The 17,257-nt window shown below is 36.0% G+C and overlaps 3 protein-coding genes across 5 annotated transcripts; 1 reads left to right on the forward strand and 2 right to left on the reverse strand.

Annotated features, from left to right (window-relative positions):
- Positions 1 to 69: 69 nt before the first annotated feature.
- cindr (CIN85 and CD2AP related) lies at positions 70 to 10,124 on the reverse strand. Of its 2 annotated transcripts, none has more exons than XM_066293801.1 (10): positions 9,978 to 10,124; positions 9,806 to 9,901; positions 9,019 to 9,130; positions 8,694 to 8,941; positions 7,570 to 7,814; positions 7,173 to 7,299; positions 6,885 to 7,118; positions 5,695 to 5,943; positions 2,860 to 3,102; positions 70 to 2,170 (listed from the first exon to the last, which is right to left on the reverse strand). In XM_066293801.1, the coding sequence occupies exons 1-10, from the start codon at positions 9,979 to 9,981 to the stop codon at positions 1,755 to 1,757; spliced, it is 1,974 nt and encodes a 657-aa protein (XP_066149898.1). In that variant the 5' UTR covers positions 9,982 to 10,124; the 3' UTR covers positions 70 to 1,754. The 2 variants fall into 2 exon arrangements, with proteins under 2 accessions (XP_066149898.1, XP_066149897.1); XM_066293800.1 differs by having other exon boundaries at positions 2,812 to 3,102.
- A 537-nt stretch (positions 10,125 to 10,661) lies between these two features.
- LOC136345471 (leucine-rich melanocyte differentiation-associated protein-like) lies at positions 10,662 to 12,088 on the forward strand. Of its 2 annotated transcripts, XM_066293810.1 has the most exons (6): positions 10,663 to 10,849; positions 10,996 to 11,119; positions 11,170 to 11,397; positions 11,449 to 11,588; positions 11,642 to 11,862; positions 11,912 to 12,088. In XM_066293810.1, exons 1-6 carry the CDS (start codon positions 10,800 to 10,802, stop codon positions 11,989 to 11,991), a joined length of 843 nt encoding a protein of 280 aa, XP_066149907.1. In that variant the 5' UTR covers positions 10,663 to 10,799; the 3' UTR covers positions 11,992 to 12,088. The 2 variants fall into 2 exon arrangements, with proteins under 2 accessions (XP_066149908.1, XP_066149907.1); XM_066293811.1 differs by lacking the exon at positions 10,996 to 11,119 and having other exon boundaries at positions 10,662 to 10,849.
- Positions 12,089 to 14,033: 1,945 nt separating this feature from the next.
- Positions 14,034 to 16,021, reverse strand: LOC136345470 (gustatory receptor for sugar taste 64f-like). The gene is made up of 6 exons (XM_066293809.1): positions 15,555 to 16,021; positions 15,144 to 15,332; positions 14,939 to 15,087; positions 14,758 to 14,883; positions 14,546 to 14,700; positions 14,034 to 14,381 (listed from the first exon to the last, which is right to left on the reverse strand). The coding sequence occupies exons 1-6, from the start codon at positions 15,898 to 15,900 to the stop codon at positions 14,210 to 14,212; spliced, it is 1,137 nt and encodes a 378-aa protein (XP_066149906.1). The 5' UTR covers positions 15,901 to 16,021; the 3' UTR covers positions 14,034 to 14,209.
- Positions 16,022 to 17,257: the final 1,236 nt, after the last annotated feature.

Consider the following 17,257-nt stretch of genomic DNA (forward strand, 5'->3'; position numbering starts at 1 on the left):
ATCAATATTAACCTCGGCTTCTTTGAAAAATTACAATTTATTCCTTAAATGTCTACAAACGAAATTCGGTACTTCAAATAAAATTTATTTCAATATTTTTTTACAATAGGTACTATAATCAATATGTTCCAACAATAATGGTAAGTTGTTATGTATATAAGTACTTACAAAGCTTTTTTTTAAGCTCATATAATAATATGACTCTCGTTATTCGTTAAACGTATTTACAATAAAATATGGAATGTTTTTTCGCGTGATATGACAAAAACTAATACAAACAGGTGCTTAACTTACGTGTTCTTTTCATAAAAGAGAAACTTCGGACTAGGTTGCACTCGATGTTTGGTTCTAAAGTACTCGTATAAAGGGGTTAAGTAAACGCGAAAGCTGCTTAATAACTATAATAAGGTAAGCATCCGTCATATTATTGTGTTCGCATCGAAAAATTACATATATTAAAATCTTTTTCTTTTGGGCGTATTTTATACAAAATCCTATCACCGTTTTAAAAATACTTCTTGTTTTCTTAAAGGTACCTACTTAAATGCAAATTATGATACTAAATACTAGCTTAGAGCAGGAATAAAGCTTTTTTTTATGAACTTTTAGAAGCCCACTTAAGTAAAAAAAAATAGTTTTTTTTTAAATCTATAAACACTGTGTTAAAAAAAATATTTGCCCGTTTTTTAATACCTAGTAAAGCACTTATTTAAGGAATATGTACACCTAAAAAGGTACAAAAATAGAAAAACAAAAACAATAAATCAATCCGAAAAGCTTTGTGTTAAAAAAGTAACGAAAACCATTATGAACTAGCGCATATTGTAAAAGATCAGACTTACTTATAGTTATAATAATTGAAAGAAATTAGATTTTTTTTATAACTTGGTTTTACATGTTTTAGGTCATATATGGCGGTATAGCATAAAAAATATTAATCTATGTGTCAACTTAGTCGCTATATAAGCAGTGTGCAATAATTATTTTGCTCATACTATTAAAAAATGCGAAAACACAGAGTTACTATCAATGGTTACTTAAAGTGAAAAAAGGATGGTTTGGAACGGTGTAAAAGAAGAAAAATGGCAACGTTGCAATCCTCTTTTATTTGGTCGCCATTGAGATCTCTAAAAAGAAATGCGACATCTATAATCAATAATAGGTAATAGTAAAATATTCCATGTTTTGAGTGATAAGAACCCAACAATGTTGCCAATTTGTTTCGGAAGAAGAACTTCGAAGTAGTGGCTAAAAAATTATACGCATTCAAAAAGCTTTATAATCTATCTAAAATAAATTAATATAAAAATAGTTCCTATCCGCTGAAATTATTACATTTACAGGGTGTTTAAGTTCGAGCCACGTCATTGCCCGAAAAAATGCTGCCTATTCCAACAGAAAAAATATAAAAGTCGCAGAAAACAAAAAAGGAAATTTCGGTCTTTTCCCTAGTATTTCGAGAATTAATAGGAATTCTTGAAACCTCAAAAGATGCATTTTATTGCTCTGAAAATTGCACTGCATTTTGAACCGTTTCCAAGATCCCAATAACGTGGTCGGAATTTGATTTGGGAAAAATAATTTCACATTCGACTTTCGCATTTAATCCTCAGTAAGGGGAATAGAATCACAGACACCCTGTACAACCCCCGTGGAGTGATAAACTTACAGTTACCACCGGAAAGACAAGACAATTTACAAAAAATAATCACACTGCGCAACAGTCAATGTCATCTTACCGCCCACATTCACATTCAGACTTGTACGTTGTTGCGCATCACCTTTTCCTGCAAAATCATGCGCAGCTCGCTCTCCATCTTTAGCCGATTCTTTAGTTCTTCGATCTGTTGCCCCTGGCTGCCGCATTTGGCCTCCAGTTTCGCTAAACGGTCCAGGACTTCGTTAAATTTAACCGCAGACACCGTTGTTACTTCCTCGGCCACTCTGCTATTACTACTACTAATGCTATTGTTGCTGGAAACTGTAGTAGTGGCAGTTAACGTAACGGCGGCAGACGACGTGGTGGCTGTACCGGAATGGGCGGCGGAGGAAGTGGTAACTGGTTTTTGAAGTACGACGTTCTCACATAATTCGGCTCGAGGTTTGGGTGTGACTTTAAACAGTTGAGGTTGAGGCAAAAATTTCCCAAGGGCGTCTCGGGGAACTGAGCCTGTAGGGGCGATGTAATAACAATGTAATTAATATATTGCAACAAATTGAGGATTTTATAAATATTTGAATTTCTAAAGATGAAAGAGTAGATTGGGATGCCGGTGATAAAGTGAATTTAAATAAAACGCGCTGTATATTTTTTCAATTTTAGCTCTACAGATACGGCCGAGACTACTATGTATATTATTCTTTGTTTCTCAAATCGACTTCCTCAATAACTGACTTCACAAAACGAGGATTTTAAAGGGAAATTTAAATTTCAAAAAGTCTGTATTGAGATGCCTGTAACTGTTAATTTAAATACAACACCCTCAATATTTTTGGCTCTTCCGGCACAACCAAAACCATACTGTATGTCATTATTTGTATCTGAAACGAATTTTAACCATTATTGACTCTACCAAAGTTGGTAATTTTACTTAAAAATTTGAACGTTAAACGAATGTGCGTCATGTATCCATATTACTATCGTATTGTTAGTTATTCCTATCAGAATTATTACCTAAATTAGTTTCTTTATGTGACAAAACCGCTAGTCAAGAAGAGTGGTTAATAATAGAAACACTACCAGGAGCTCTAATACCGGTTAATGCAGATAAAGTCCCAGCGACTTCAGTATTACTATTTGGTGTACCTTACCTAACGAATGTCTATTAACGGACGGCAAAGACGGCACAACGGGCTTACTTTTAACAGGGGGCGCCTTGTCGAGCTCATTCGGGGGCGTTTTCTGCGGCTTGGGAATAGGTTTGACCTCCATGGGACTGACTTTCACGTCGGACATTGATTTGGACATATCCGGAACGAGGACTTCGCGCTCTGCCGGCGAGTTTTGACTCGATTTAGACGTTTCCGGCTCCCCTTTCTGTTCCGACGTTTGGCCAGCTTTGGGCCTCGCCTCGGGCACTGGCGAAACCGAAGTTCGTTTAGCTGCAAAGAACTCAGTAATACAAGCATAAAACAAATGTAATGGAAGATTAATAGTAGGATAGGTAACAAGTATGGTAAATAGGTTATTACTGCACACGGGGAGGATTTGCAACCCGAATCGGCGACTCACTTGAGAGCGGCCCCCCTCCTTTCTAAACTTCATGTGACGTAACTAGTCAACTCTAACCATCAGTTAGTGTCCATCAATTACGAACTTCAGTTTAAAAACACATAATCTGTTACTTATTGGTTAATCATTAATTACAGGATAATTTACACCGAAAAATTGAAGTGGCACCTTAGTATTAGTTAGAATCTTGGTTTCTATGAAGGCTAGTTTGGTGTTAAAGTTCATCAACAAAAAATGAATAATTTGGCTGTAACGATACTGTAAAAATAACTTCTGTTAACTTAAAAGGCACAATTCACTAACGGAGTATAGCAAATGTGAAAACAAGCAGGCATCATGTATAGCGCGCTGCTGTACTACTACTGTGCGCTTCGGTCGGTTGAATGCGCCCCTTGAGTAATATCAAAAATAATTTGAACTTATCAAACTACTGGTTAACTCATATGCGAAGTTACATATTGTTAACAATCGGGGTAACGACGAGAGTTATTTTAATGTAGTCAAACAGTCTGCCTTAGACACGCTTTTTAAAAATGGGAAGTTTTACATGCAGAAGTTTAAAATCTTGAAAATGGTCCAAGCAATTCATAAATGATACCGAACTGGAACCTACGTAAAATGCGCTTTTGATATATGAACAGATATACAGCGTGGTTCATTAGGAAAAATACAAAGTAGATTTTCGTCTGGTGATAAAAAGCGCACACTGCAATATTGACGGTTATGCACGAAACACACAATTTGTTTTTATCATCATTGCGATATCTTCACAGGATAAAGCATTTCCAACTGAGTCAGGATAAGAACCTGTACAGGGTGTTTAATCGGTTATACGGATGGGGACATTTGTGTCATAGTTAAAACTTACGAGCTATTGAAATCACCTCAAAAAATGAAAAAGGCGAAGTTGATTTGTCCTCATCATCCTATATATTTGCACAAAATACTAAAGGAGTTCCGATATTTTCTAGACTTTATACGGAATGTAGATACTTTACCCTTGATTTCTAGAATGCAGTGAAAAATAAAATGCGGTATTTCACTAAAAAATTTTTTCTAAAAATAATAAACTGCAAAAAATAGGAGCGAACACTTCAGTACGGCTAATTTGAATGTTTTATCTGGAATTTCTATCCAATATCAGTTGGTATCTTTGTTGACTTAATTAGTAGGTCTATTTATCGCGGAGGAATTACAACTATGTATTATGTGCATCAATTCACCCACCGACCGTTCCAGTGGCAAGAGCCAACATACTGTCGACTGTTCATAACATGTCTTTTCGTTCGAGATTCTCATAATACAGGATCTGCCCCAAGAGTATGGACAAAACTGTTTCCAGTGAAAATTAAATGATTTAGATGGTTTAAAGATAGGTTCTTGACCACTACGTATTACGAATGAGGTAATATTTTTTGTAAAATCGCTAGTCACTGCAATAAAAAATTAAAAATGCTTAAACCACCTGATGGAAGATAATATCCAGGGTGATTTGGGACTGTGGGATCAAATTTCTAAAAATTATTCAATGCAATAATGGAAGATATTCGAGTATAAGAACTTATATTCGGAAATGTCCCCTTGAGGTGCTACGACCTGACGATGCTTTAAGATAGTTTTGTGCACGAATGTGTTCTATCGAGTTTTAGTAGGTTTTGTCATGTCTTCCTTGAACTTGAATGCGCCTGAATCAAGATAATTTATTGATGAGTAGCCTCAGGGTAGAATAATCATAACTATTCCTCAAAGGTAATCAAAACTATTCCGTTCTGAGGCCCATAACGATAATTATTGCTAAGGGGCCAGGAAACAACAAAAGGTACCGAACGACAGACCCTGGATCCAGGCATTAAATGTAACGGTTATAACTAACATAGGGAGAGGGTTTAGGCATAGCATAGGTCGCAAAAATATATTGGCGGGAGCACCTGGTAAAGATGATGCATATTACAACAAAAAAATTGATGATTTCGAAGCTCAAGATGATGAACATCTTTATGCCATAGACAATGGTTAGGGGGGACCGAAGTTGAATTTGCAGATGCATCTGGTACCCAAACACATTTTAGTTATGTCCAATAAGGTGAAAGTGTCACATGGACAAGAAAACAAATAGTATAAAACTTTTGGTGAGCACGGGCTAACAGGAAAATATTACGTCATTAGTGTAAATGCTAATAGAAGAGATGATAATTCTGATGACCATAGTTCCAGCGAAGCCAAGGCATAACTAAATTGGTATTTAATAGAAGTATTATGGAAATTCAGTGTTGCATTGCTGTTTATAAATAAATTATTATCGAATGTTTCTCGCCGGTCGCAGCATAACGATTAAATACTTAAAAGGTTAATTTCGCCTTAAGTGCTTGGTTAAGTATATATTTGCTAGAGGCGGTGATGGGTCAAACAACAAAATGAATGGTTTAATATCAGGCAACTCTGGGCACCTAATTATAACCTACCTTGATTCATCTTCATTTCCTCCAACCAGGGCGCCTTGTGCTTCTCCCACTCCCTCAGCTTGGGCTTGGCCTCACCACTGGCATCCAAATCAGAGGAGTCCAAGTTCTCGCTGCTGGCACTTCCTTCTGACTTGAAACTGTCCTCGGACTTGATGCTATTCTCCAATTTGCCGTGATCGGAAGTGCCGTTGGGGAGACCCGAGCCCTCCTCGTCATCCTCCTTATAAACATTGGTCGGTAGACGACGCCCTAAATAACACAATCATTTCGCGAACGTTTCACATGTGAAATTATACCCATTAAAGCAGGAAGTTTTGTTTTCAAAAACATCACTTTCACCTTGTCGAGTTGACTTAAACAATGAGACGAGTTAAAGATGCGTATCGCCTACATCTAAGGCATCAATTGCCCGTGCCTGGTCGCATATATTAATTGATTTAGGCAGGTGTTATATTAATGTAGTGACATAATTGCAAGTACCATTTATAAATGATTCACCACAGTAGATCTGAACAATATGCATCACATCGTCAATTAATTATAAAATTTATTTTTTAGTTTCTAGATAGAAATGGTCAACATCGTAGTTCTTTTCTCGGGCGTTGAGTTTTTTCGCGAAGTATTAAAAGATTGCACGTTCAGCTACTTTTTTATTTCATCCTCACAGGTAGATTGTGAGTGAGCGCGTTGAAGAAAACATAAAATTTGGTGCATGCATTGAAATAATTAGACATTCATTATTATAACTGTGTTCTCCCTGACATGATGCCCTCATGGCCCCTGTCATCTGACACACAAGGTGGTCTTTGAGAGAAGAGAAGACCTGTAAAATGCGTTTAAGATTACCTCCTACATCTGTTGCTAAATTACTCAATCTGTTGTAGCTGGAGGCTGAATCTTTTTAATGTTTTATGTCAACTTAATAGATCAGTTTGATCGACATGTTTCTTGGATAAATGCTACTTGAACCAATAAAACAACAAGTTATAGGCCCAGGGTATCTGTAGTAGTGTCAGCAAATAGTGTCTAAGGGCTACCAAATCAATGCACTGACAACTTTACCTAAAAGATAATTTTCATGGAAGTCACAAACTCGGCAATATTGTGTTTTTATTTACACTTTTCCATTCCTCTAGGCAAAATTACCAATACATTGATCTATTGGTTCTTAGAGCGGGAGAAATTCTTACCAGGAGGTCTCGCTCTATTGGCTCGAACATCATTAAGCAAGGGCTCCCGCTTCACTTGTTCGAAAGTACTCGCTTGCGCCTCAGAAGAAATATTATTCTCCTTGCTCGGCTCAGCTTTGGGTTTGCTGCCAGTAGCTCCGTCCACCGCGTCCGCTATTTTGTCCTTTATTTTCGAGAAGATGCCGATGCCCGACCCCGAAGGCGACTTCTTCACGGATATGATGGGCTTTTTACCTTTTTTTAACATATAGAGAAGGTATATAATAACAGTACATATCTGTCACTTACCTGGCAGTGGAGGTATACTTTTTGTTTCCGGCGGTTTCGCCGGAGCATTTTTCAAAGATTTTATCTGCGAGACGCCAGCACCCCGCTGTTTTATGGCACTAGTATCAGCAGACGGTTTACTCTCCACCTAAACATACACTTCCTTAGAAAACCCGCCCTCCAAAGATATAAACGTGAACATCAACACTGGAGAAAATAACATTTTCTGCAGAGATGTGCTGATGCGTATCTCATTCGGTGTGGTATCAATAGTGCATGTTGTAAAAAAAAGCAAGAGAAGAAAATATTTTTGCTTCTTATAGAGCAAACATTTTTTGTTCCCTACGAACTAAAGGTGTCGTCGTCTTTTCGCAAATAAGAGATAAAAGAAGTCGTAGGAAAAAAACAATTTTCCCACCTTATTACTGGGCGAAGTATCCGCTTTTTGATGGGTTCTCGCTCTGTCAATACTGTTGGGCGACGGTTGTATCAATTCAACGAAATTATCGGGGAACCACCCGACTTTTCCATTTAGTTCACCTTTCCACCAACCGGGATCGCCACCATCAGTGGACAAAACCGTTATTAAGTCGTTTTCTAATAAGCTCAGTTCGTCAGTGTTCAGTGCATCGTAGGAAAAACGGGCTCTGCACTGCTGTTTAACTGAAAAAGGACTATGGGCAATGGCACTCAATACTGTTGAAGTTGTTAAATACTATTGGCATTTATGGCAAACATGGCAACTCAAAAAATACGTGCAACTCATTTATTTGTTCTATGTCAAAGTCTTTAAATTCATGCTACTTTACATACATAAATTATTCTATAAAGCTTCCACAATTACAGTTTTATAAATTATAGGTAAATGCAACGAATGACCGGTTAATTTAGTTCACAATTTGCGTGAAGTCCGAGTAATTCAGAATATGAACGGGCGTTGAGGACCAGTGGTACGGAACTTTTAATACCGTATATGACAGGGAACAAATATTTTTAAACTGAATTATTAATACATAATTCACTTTGAATAGTTTCTAAGCAAATTCTGTTTTTAAAGTCGTCGTGTTAAGAAAACCGTAAGAATTCAATTCTAGAAATTTAAACAAGATTTTTCTATGTTAGAAAGATGTCCAAATTTCTAAACTACACATGAAATCTGACACAGAATTTGTCAGTGAGAAATTGATGCATTATGATGTAATTCAAATACAGAATTAATAGCACGTTTCTTTAAAATCATTATACTTATTAGTGAATTCTTATTATCTTTGATTTATAAGTTTAATTCCTGTTTGCTTTAGTCAATCAATTATCAAATCAGGCAGAGTAATGAATTTATCTGTACAAATCAATAACATTTTTAGCAGAAATTTAAGACCTTGTAATTTTTACCATTCAAATTCAACAATTGAACAATTTTCACATTTATTGTCAATAAACTGATAAGATAAAAGCATCAAATTGAATGCTGAAAATCTAAGATTTCACACAACCTTTAAAAATAGCATTTCTTTGTTCAAAATTCAGTAAAAACTGACTTACCAGGTTTGGCAGGTAACGCTGGAACTATTTCTTTTGCAGTCTCTCCCCTGGAGGTGGGTCTGGGTGTTACAGGAGATTGAATTTCCTCTACAAAATTGCAGGGAAAAACGCCCTGCTTACCATTCAATAACCCCCGCCACCAGCCCTCCTCTTCCTCACCAACAACAGTTATAATATCTCCAGTTCTTAGAGTTAGCTCATCTTCTTGATCTCGTTGGTAGCTGAACACTGCTCTGCATTGCCTAATTCTTAAGTTAATTATTACTAATGAGGTATTACAGTTGCTGAAATATAGATAGTAGTATTAGTTGCTAGTAGTGGGTACCTTGCAGCTTCTTTAGGATGTCTCAAGGTCACCCCATCTGTGCTCAGCACTTTTACAAAATTATCAGGAAAGTATCCTGTTTTTCCACTTAAAGTGCCCTCCCACCATCCCCCTGAAAAGAATATTAGCATTTTATATAAAAAATAAACAATATAAGTTAAAACAAGAACTAATTTGCTCTATTACATAAAAGCATCATAAAAAAATTCTATTATTACTTGTGTTGGCCCAACTCAAGTGATGGTAGGAATGAGTGGTTTGGAATTGGGTGAAATAAACATTGTCAATTGTTGAAGCCAATGTCTCTGTGTGTGAAATTATGTCTTATTGTAGTCTATAAAGGTTTGCAAATTTAGATAGGGCTCTGCTTATTAATAGTAAATTACTTAGTACACACTTTAGTAAACATCAAAAATTGTTAGTAAAATTTACCTAATGAAATAATCTTCAGCTTAATTGACAAGAATCAATGTAAATAAAATAGAAATTCACTAATTTTTGATAAAGAACAAGCACACAAATACTGAAATAATTTGGAAAACGCAAGGGTAAATATCACTAAAATCTGGATAAAAAACTCAACTATAACATGGGTGAAATGCTCTTCAATCGCTGCTCTAATTGCAAAATTTTAAGCTGAAGTTCCACAACAGCTAATTTTTTTGAAAATTACTTGCATACAATTTGTTTCAACTATATGGCAACTTGTGAGATGATCCATAAATATTGTTGCGGTTAAAGGTACTATCTGAATTTTTGCAGGGGCTATTAACAGAAACCAACTTACCAGCCTGCTGCACCACATTTTTAATAATATCCCCCTTTTTTAGAGTGAGCTCATCGGGCTGCTCGGCACTGTAGTCGTATTCTACTTCTACTTCCACTGGAAAACAGGAATTTTCCACTTTAGCTGCCATACAAAGGGGCCCATGACGCGGGGCCAAAGTAACTGTACCTACCCATGGTATTTTTCACATAATACAACCTTTCATATGGTCATTTTTGGGGTGTTTATGTAAATAAACACACAACCCAACCCAGAAATGATATCACAATAAATTTTTATTATTTACAACATCTTTTTGGCAGGAATCGTGACAGCTTGACGTCGAGACGTATGCTGATTTTGACACTGCGGCTGTGAAAAATCAAAAAAAGGGACGTTCAAATACAAAGTATAGGTGACGTTCTACGAATTGTATGCAGTCATGACGAAAATGTAGATAACTCATTGGGAGAATGTAGATAATTTGATAGTATTTTAAAAAAACATTAAAAAAAAACATTTAAAGCACCTTTTTACCCTTTTATTAGTATAGAGTTTTCATGCATGCATTTTTTGTGCTTAAGTCTTTCATACACCATAAAAATAACTCTCGATTTATCTTTTTGTAAATAAAACGTCTTTCAACCGCACAACAAGGCCCACTATAGGGTACTTCGATGAAGACCAAACCTTCAATTTAAGCAACCGGAAAGCCTCGAAGGAAAATATCATTTCTATTTTTAAAACAATCAACAAATATTGCAAATGTGTAAACTAAAACATTCCAATGTTAATAATCGTCATAATTGTACGGTCAAAGAACTGCGTTGCATAGAAGGCCTATGATAACTGATACGCTGATATCTTTAACAAAATAATTAAAATATGTTACTGTGGATATTTCTGCGCAGAGAAACCTTACAAGAAACAATATGTCTCGATAGTAATAATTTCATTATAATATGAGCGTTTGATAAAAAAGTTGTTTCTCAAAATTATGAAATGAACAAGGTTGATGAGCATATTGATATGTCCCCCAGTACAATATCTTTTATCGAAGGCAAGGTGAGTTACCTTCATTTTAACTTATTCATCAGGAAACCTTAGAAGCACCTAAAATTTCCCCTTGAAATTCACGTTACCTAATTGATATAGATACGAAATTAGCGGCTGCTATGATGTACTTGTTTAGTTTTAAATATAAATTTTAGTATGATGCGATCTGTGTTCTACCATTCTCTAGTACTAGAAACAACCTCAGGGAACACGTCTAAAAAGTCGCATTTAGTACGAGAAGTCCATCATTATGACTCCAAGAAAAAAGTGTTTGATAAGGTGCTGCGGACGCATTGAGCAGCATAAATAATTAAAATAAAAATTTTCAGTTGTGCTACTGCGGTCAGTCCTGCACCCGCATTCCTGAAACCTTGATCAAGCTCTATGGCTCCAAAGTGCAAAGCCTTGACCTCAGCTACAACGACATAATAACCTTAAAGGGCCTGGGACACTTTTCGGACCTCAAAGAATTGATCTTGGATAACAACAAACTAGGAGATACTTTGCAGCTACCTGTCTTGCCTAAACTGCATACTTTATCGTTGAATAAGAACCATGTGGGTCTCGCCAGTCGTATGGAAATTTTAATGCATTAAGTTTTTGAACAGATTTGCGCATTAGAGCCTTTGCTTAAGCAGATCAAAGAGCAGCTACCTTCTTTGACTTACCTGAGTCTGCTGGGTAATGAGGCGTGCCCGAACCAATTGTTCAATAAAGAGAATGATGAGGAGGATTACCAGCGGTACAGGTAAATCTATCAATAAACTTTCAAAGAAAATACTGAAATTTTTCTCCCATCAGATACTATGTGATCCACCGCCTGCCACAGCTTAAGTTCCTGGATTCAAATATTGTCAAAGAGGAGGAAAGGGCTGAGGCCAGAAACAGGGGGATGTTCATGAACATCGTTTCTCCCACTTTATTAGATGGAAGCGTTGATGTTAATATAAATTTGAACGTATCTGGTAATCTCAAGTATAGTCCATTGCCTAGGGCCCTGAGAAGCCCTGAGGACTATAAAGGTAGCAGGTATTGATATAATGAGTACTGTTTGAGCACTGCGGGTTTCAGGGGTTTACGGCAAGTGTCGCTATCGGTACAGTGGGAAGCATTCCGAAGGAAATAGATTCATTTCAAATTGTGATTTATAACGGTTTTCTTATGGAGAAGAATTGGAATGCAAGATGGAAGAAATCATTATCATGTCTTAAGTTATAAGTATCAAATAAAGAAAACGTGCATTTGAAATTAATTTTATAACTGCTTAAGTTGAGGAAACTTTCCACCATGAGACCATTCCAACGATTTTCTCAGTAGCTTTTAGTCATTCCACACGTGATAAATGATCGACAAGTATGGGCGCTGATAAGCCAGTTTGGTGCTGATATGCGGGAACATGGCTCATCTTCACTAATAGGGGGATGAGGTCTTGCGATGAGTCAGATTTCGCATTTTCATTCTAGCTCTTAGCGTTTTTGAAAGAAATCCACATTTCATCTCTCAGTAAGAGTGATGTAAGTTTTAGGAAGTTAAATGCTCACAACACCATGTTAATAACAGTTTGGGGAAACTTCAAAATCAACTAAATCTTTTGATTTTGGGTCCGTCGTGTCTCTTGTCACCAGGATATTAAGTTTGAGGCCTAAATCAATTTCTGAAAATTATGATTGTTGGAGTCTGCGCGTGGGACGACTGGGAAGATAGTAGGAACATTTCTTGTCCGGGCGAAGCATCTCAAAAATTTAAAGCTAAATTCTTAGCAATTTCAAGTAAAATTGTAATAAACTTCTTAATCTGTGTGCATTTGCATCACGACGTTCAAATATTGACGGAATATGAGTTCTGGAATGACCTGAGTCTTGGTCACTTGGTGCATGGTGCACGGACCGTAGAAAGCGACTGATTCTTATGCAATTCGCGGCTAGGACGTTCTTAAAAAAAAGTTAAGTTAAACCAGACGGCGAAATGTTCTATTAGTCACTTGCATAGCAAGGGAGCCAAGAGGTGTTTCTGCTTTCGAGAATAATTTGAAGCTTGACGAAGAACGAAGGGCATAAACCTTTAATAACATTTAAAATAATTTTTCATAAAAGAAAAGTAGTTTTTTTCACTAAAATATCATTATCCTCAGAACTGGTTTTTACATGTAGTTGTACAAGTTGGCCTGGGTGAACTGGATTAGAACGAGCTCATACGTGACGATGGCACTCGCCACCTGTAACGGAATAACATATAGGGTGTCAAATCGAGATGAAAAACGCTCAAATACTTTTGAAAAGCGCACTTTGCACTAATATACAGGGTGCTCCTAAAAGCTCTGTAACACACGATGATTTAACCTAATTTTTCTTAGTCCAAAAGAGGAAAGTTTTAAAAATACATGACGTGAAAGTGAAGATAAAAAAGGGAAACAGATTAATTTTTTGGTTTGTGATGCTACTGTCTTAACAGAATATCGGATCGTGGAGTTTTTAGGTGCAAGAAATCAGAACTGGTTTATACTTTCCATGCACATTTTAGAGGGCGCTGTCAACGTTTGGTGAATTCTCTATAAAGAGGCATAACTTTTTTATCACCCGATAGAAAATTTATTTATGACTAAATTTGTATTTTCCTACAAGATTTAAGAAAAAAGGTCTCTTGGTACGAGTTCCTACAGGCATTCTCCCTCGAGATATTGAGAGTTCGTTACATGACTCTTAAGCTTGAATTCTTATCATTAAAATGTTTTTGTTCGATTATACCAATTTTTTTGTTTATTTGTATGAATAAATACGTACTTTAATGTTATTTTTCAAGACATACAGCAAGTTCTAAACTTCAAATATTTCAAGAAGGAATGCCGGTAGGGACTGGCATCAAGATATCTTTTCCTCATAAAAGATGTTAAAAAACAGTAATTTAGTTATAAGTAAATTTTATACTGGGTGATAAAAAAGTTATGCCCCTTTACAGAGAGTTCACCTAGTACTGACAGCGCCTTCTACAACGCGCATCAAACATGTAAACGGATTACGATTTCTCGCCCCTAAAAACCCCCCGATGCGACATATTATTCACATAGCAGTGTTACAAACGAAGTAATTAATTTTTTTTCCGTTTTTTTTAATCTTTATTTTGACGTCCTGTATTTTGAAAACCGTCCACGTTTTCGCCTCAGAAATCTATGGTAGACTTTTATACAAACCTTTTAGAGAGACCCTGTATGTATTTTTTTTTTATTAAATGAGAACTTACACTCAAAATAATTCCCCTTTTGACTACAAACATTTTACATCCAGTAAGAGCAGTCTTGTCAAAGCTTATCTGTATCAGCAATCTCCGAATCTGGCAACTTTCTTTAAAAAAATATATACAGTGCGTTTAACGTTATCTTACCTCGACATTGTATATGGAAGAATCAATGGAATTCAAGGCATTCGTGGGCCCCTTGCTTTCATCGTTGATCCATGCAGCATACAAAGACACAGTCGTGGTCTTAAAAATCAAATAAACGAAGGAGAAGACGAAATATACTTTGCTCACTGTCAGGGAAATTGATCTAAAATTTTTTAATAAAATATGAAATCATGACGACTTTTTTCTTCTACAAATTTTTGTGTGCGTCTTTTATTTTTTAATTTTTTGTTTTGGTGTTTTTTTTTGTTAATTTTTCAATTTTTCGTTCATTTTTTTTTGCCATCTATTAAGACAAACCAGGCTTACTCTAAGCCGTGATACAGCTGGATCAAAAGAAAAAATATGTTGAGAAAGTAAGACAGCAGGATTATGGGGGAAATATGGCTATCCAGTTCCTTACAGAAAGATGCCAAGCGGTCATAGTCCTCACGAATTCCTTTCCAAAATACCAGCGACACAATCTGATTAGAAAAATTTAATCTAAAGCATCAACTCTCAAGAGTACCTGCATTTCATACTTTTTGCTTGTCTTGTTGTCCAAGTTTCTGAGTGATCTGCCTGAATCTAATAGCCAGGGCCGTACTGGCTACGACGATAAACATGTCGTTCAAGGCCCAAGTTAAGTGTGAGTGCACTGTGATGATCTACAAATAATCCTTTGATCTTTGACCGGGGGCTATATATTTGTATTCTTATTACGACAAAAAATGGGGCTGTGGCAATCGAGTATGGAATATACTTAAAGAGCTCCTGGGCGCTTTTTGCCACTAAATCTTCAGCGGAAATGTTGCTCTTGTGTCTATTGAGAACCTCTTCATATTTACTGCCAATCGACAGCAGATAATCGGCTAAAAAAATCAAACCTTACAAGAAACCGCAATTCTATGTTATATGCGGGACATACCAAATCCGAGTACTGCAAATATTACCATGAAGGCCCTGACTGTGAAATCCAGCTTTCGGGGATACCCATAATTTACGTTCATAATTTTGTCCATCGAGTACCAAAATTGCATTAGTTTTGGCCATGATATGGCTAGACGGAGATATAAGATCAATGTGAGCAGTGAACCTCCATAAAAGACTCCTGCATCTAAAAAAGGGGTTGAGGTAAATCGCTGCAAGCGTCTCAAAAGATATTGTAATAAATATCAGTGGGGTGCTCATGAGCATTAAGAATATTTGAAGGGTATTATGGGCATTTCAAGATTAAGGGCATGTTACTGGAAATAGGAACAGAATGCCTATTTATTTTTTGCTTACATTTACCAGGGCAAGCCCGGACCTGTAGATGTATCTGAACAAGAGATCTTACCTAAACCATTAATACTGCTTCCAGAGACTACCCAATGGACCACAAAAGAAACCACAGCGATACCGAGTAGAACCATCAAAAACATGGAATAAATGACCTTCCAACTTCTCCATTTAAATTGCAGTTTCTCCACGTTGTCGCTCAAATTCTCCAAAGGGAGAATTCCCAGCACTTGCGAGTAGCGCATGAAGATCCTAAATGAACTATAAATTGATTTTTCATGGCATATTCTTAGTTTTTCTTGGATGATCGCCTGAAATGCTTGGGAATGCTTGAGGGTTTTGGGGTGAATCTTGTTCCTGGAATAAAGCTGGCCCGCCATGGTTCTAAAAGGGATTTTAAACATGTTTTGCGTGAAGGGCTAAAGGGGTTGAAATATTGGGGTTTTGTTTGTTAATAATTCACTCGAAAGTAAACAATGTAAGGGCGTCAATTTTTTCGTGCAATATACCATTACGTTGATTAGGGGTTGTTTGCATGAACGATTGGTGGAAATATAATTGCTGTCAGTCACCATAAATGAATTTAGGACAAGAACGCCTGGGAAGGGGTCTCATGAGGTTGATTCTTCAAAAAAAAAAACCTAAATGCCAGTGCAGTGCTTTGTTTTTTACATTGAAATGATCCCATCCATAACTTTTTTTATATAATTTAAGATCATGTAAAACCCTATGCCAGTGGTTCTTTTGTAATCTAGCATAATAGGTGCTAGAAGAGTGAAAAAATATTTCTGTTTTTAATTGTCTTAAATGGAATCATTTCTTGTAGGTGTTAATAATAATAAAATAACGCCGCCTACGTCAATGGGTTTTAAGTTTATATATCACCTACAGGGTGTTATTTAAGTATGTAGCCAAATTTTGAGCGGTGATTCGTTGTGTAATTATAGAGGTAACATTGAAAATAAAAAAAAAAATCTAGAAAATCAGATAAACGCTTTAATAAAACTACATTTAAACAAATGTTACGCGTTTTTTTAAATATAAAATTTGTTTTAACAATAAGTAAATTCTAAATTTCAACAAAATCGGCTACAGGATTATTAAGATTTTTACGAAAAAACGATAAAAAAACAAGTTTGACACCCCGTATCTTGAAGACGAAAGATTATCGAACCTATGTTTATATAAACTTTTCAACTTAAAATCACGCAAAGAGTTCCCCTTTGAAGTTTGGCGACGTACTTGAATAACATCCTGTATATATCTATATACAGAGCGCGTCATAATAATATGTCAAAAATTCAAGAGATTCCTGTGGTTGATATTAGGAAAAATGTTTACACGAACATGGCTCCGTTTTCGGTCCTCATCTAAAATATTGAGCAAAAAAAAATTTCAAGTTTTTTCTTATCAAATCTGCTCCTGCACTAAATATTTTTGTAAAAATTGGAGAGTGTAAAATTGGTGTAGACATATTTTTTAAGGGGAAGCCAATGTTTTTAATTCCACCAGTGGCATTCTCGTTGATGTGACCCTGAACAATTTAAGCGAGAAATAGGAAACGCTAATGGTTTTTCTTTAAATTAAAATCATTTTTCGAATGCTTTTTACATTTTTGTGGAGAAAGGTCATTTGAATATTTTTCATGACGTTAACCGTTTTCTCTGGAAAAAAACACTATTTTTAACTGATATTAAAACTATAAGGTAGGTACTGGGAACTTATAAAAAAATAATTAAATAAGTGTTGAAAAAGCCCTTC

Source organism: Euwallacea fornicatus, chromosome 19, assembly GCF_040115645.1.
Source record: "Euwallacea fornicatus isolate EFF26 chromosome 19, ASM4011564v1, whole genome shotgun sequence".
Lineage (NCBI taxonomy): Eukaryota > Metazoa > Arthropoda > Insecta > Coleoptera > Curculionidae > Euwallacea > Euwallacea fornicatus.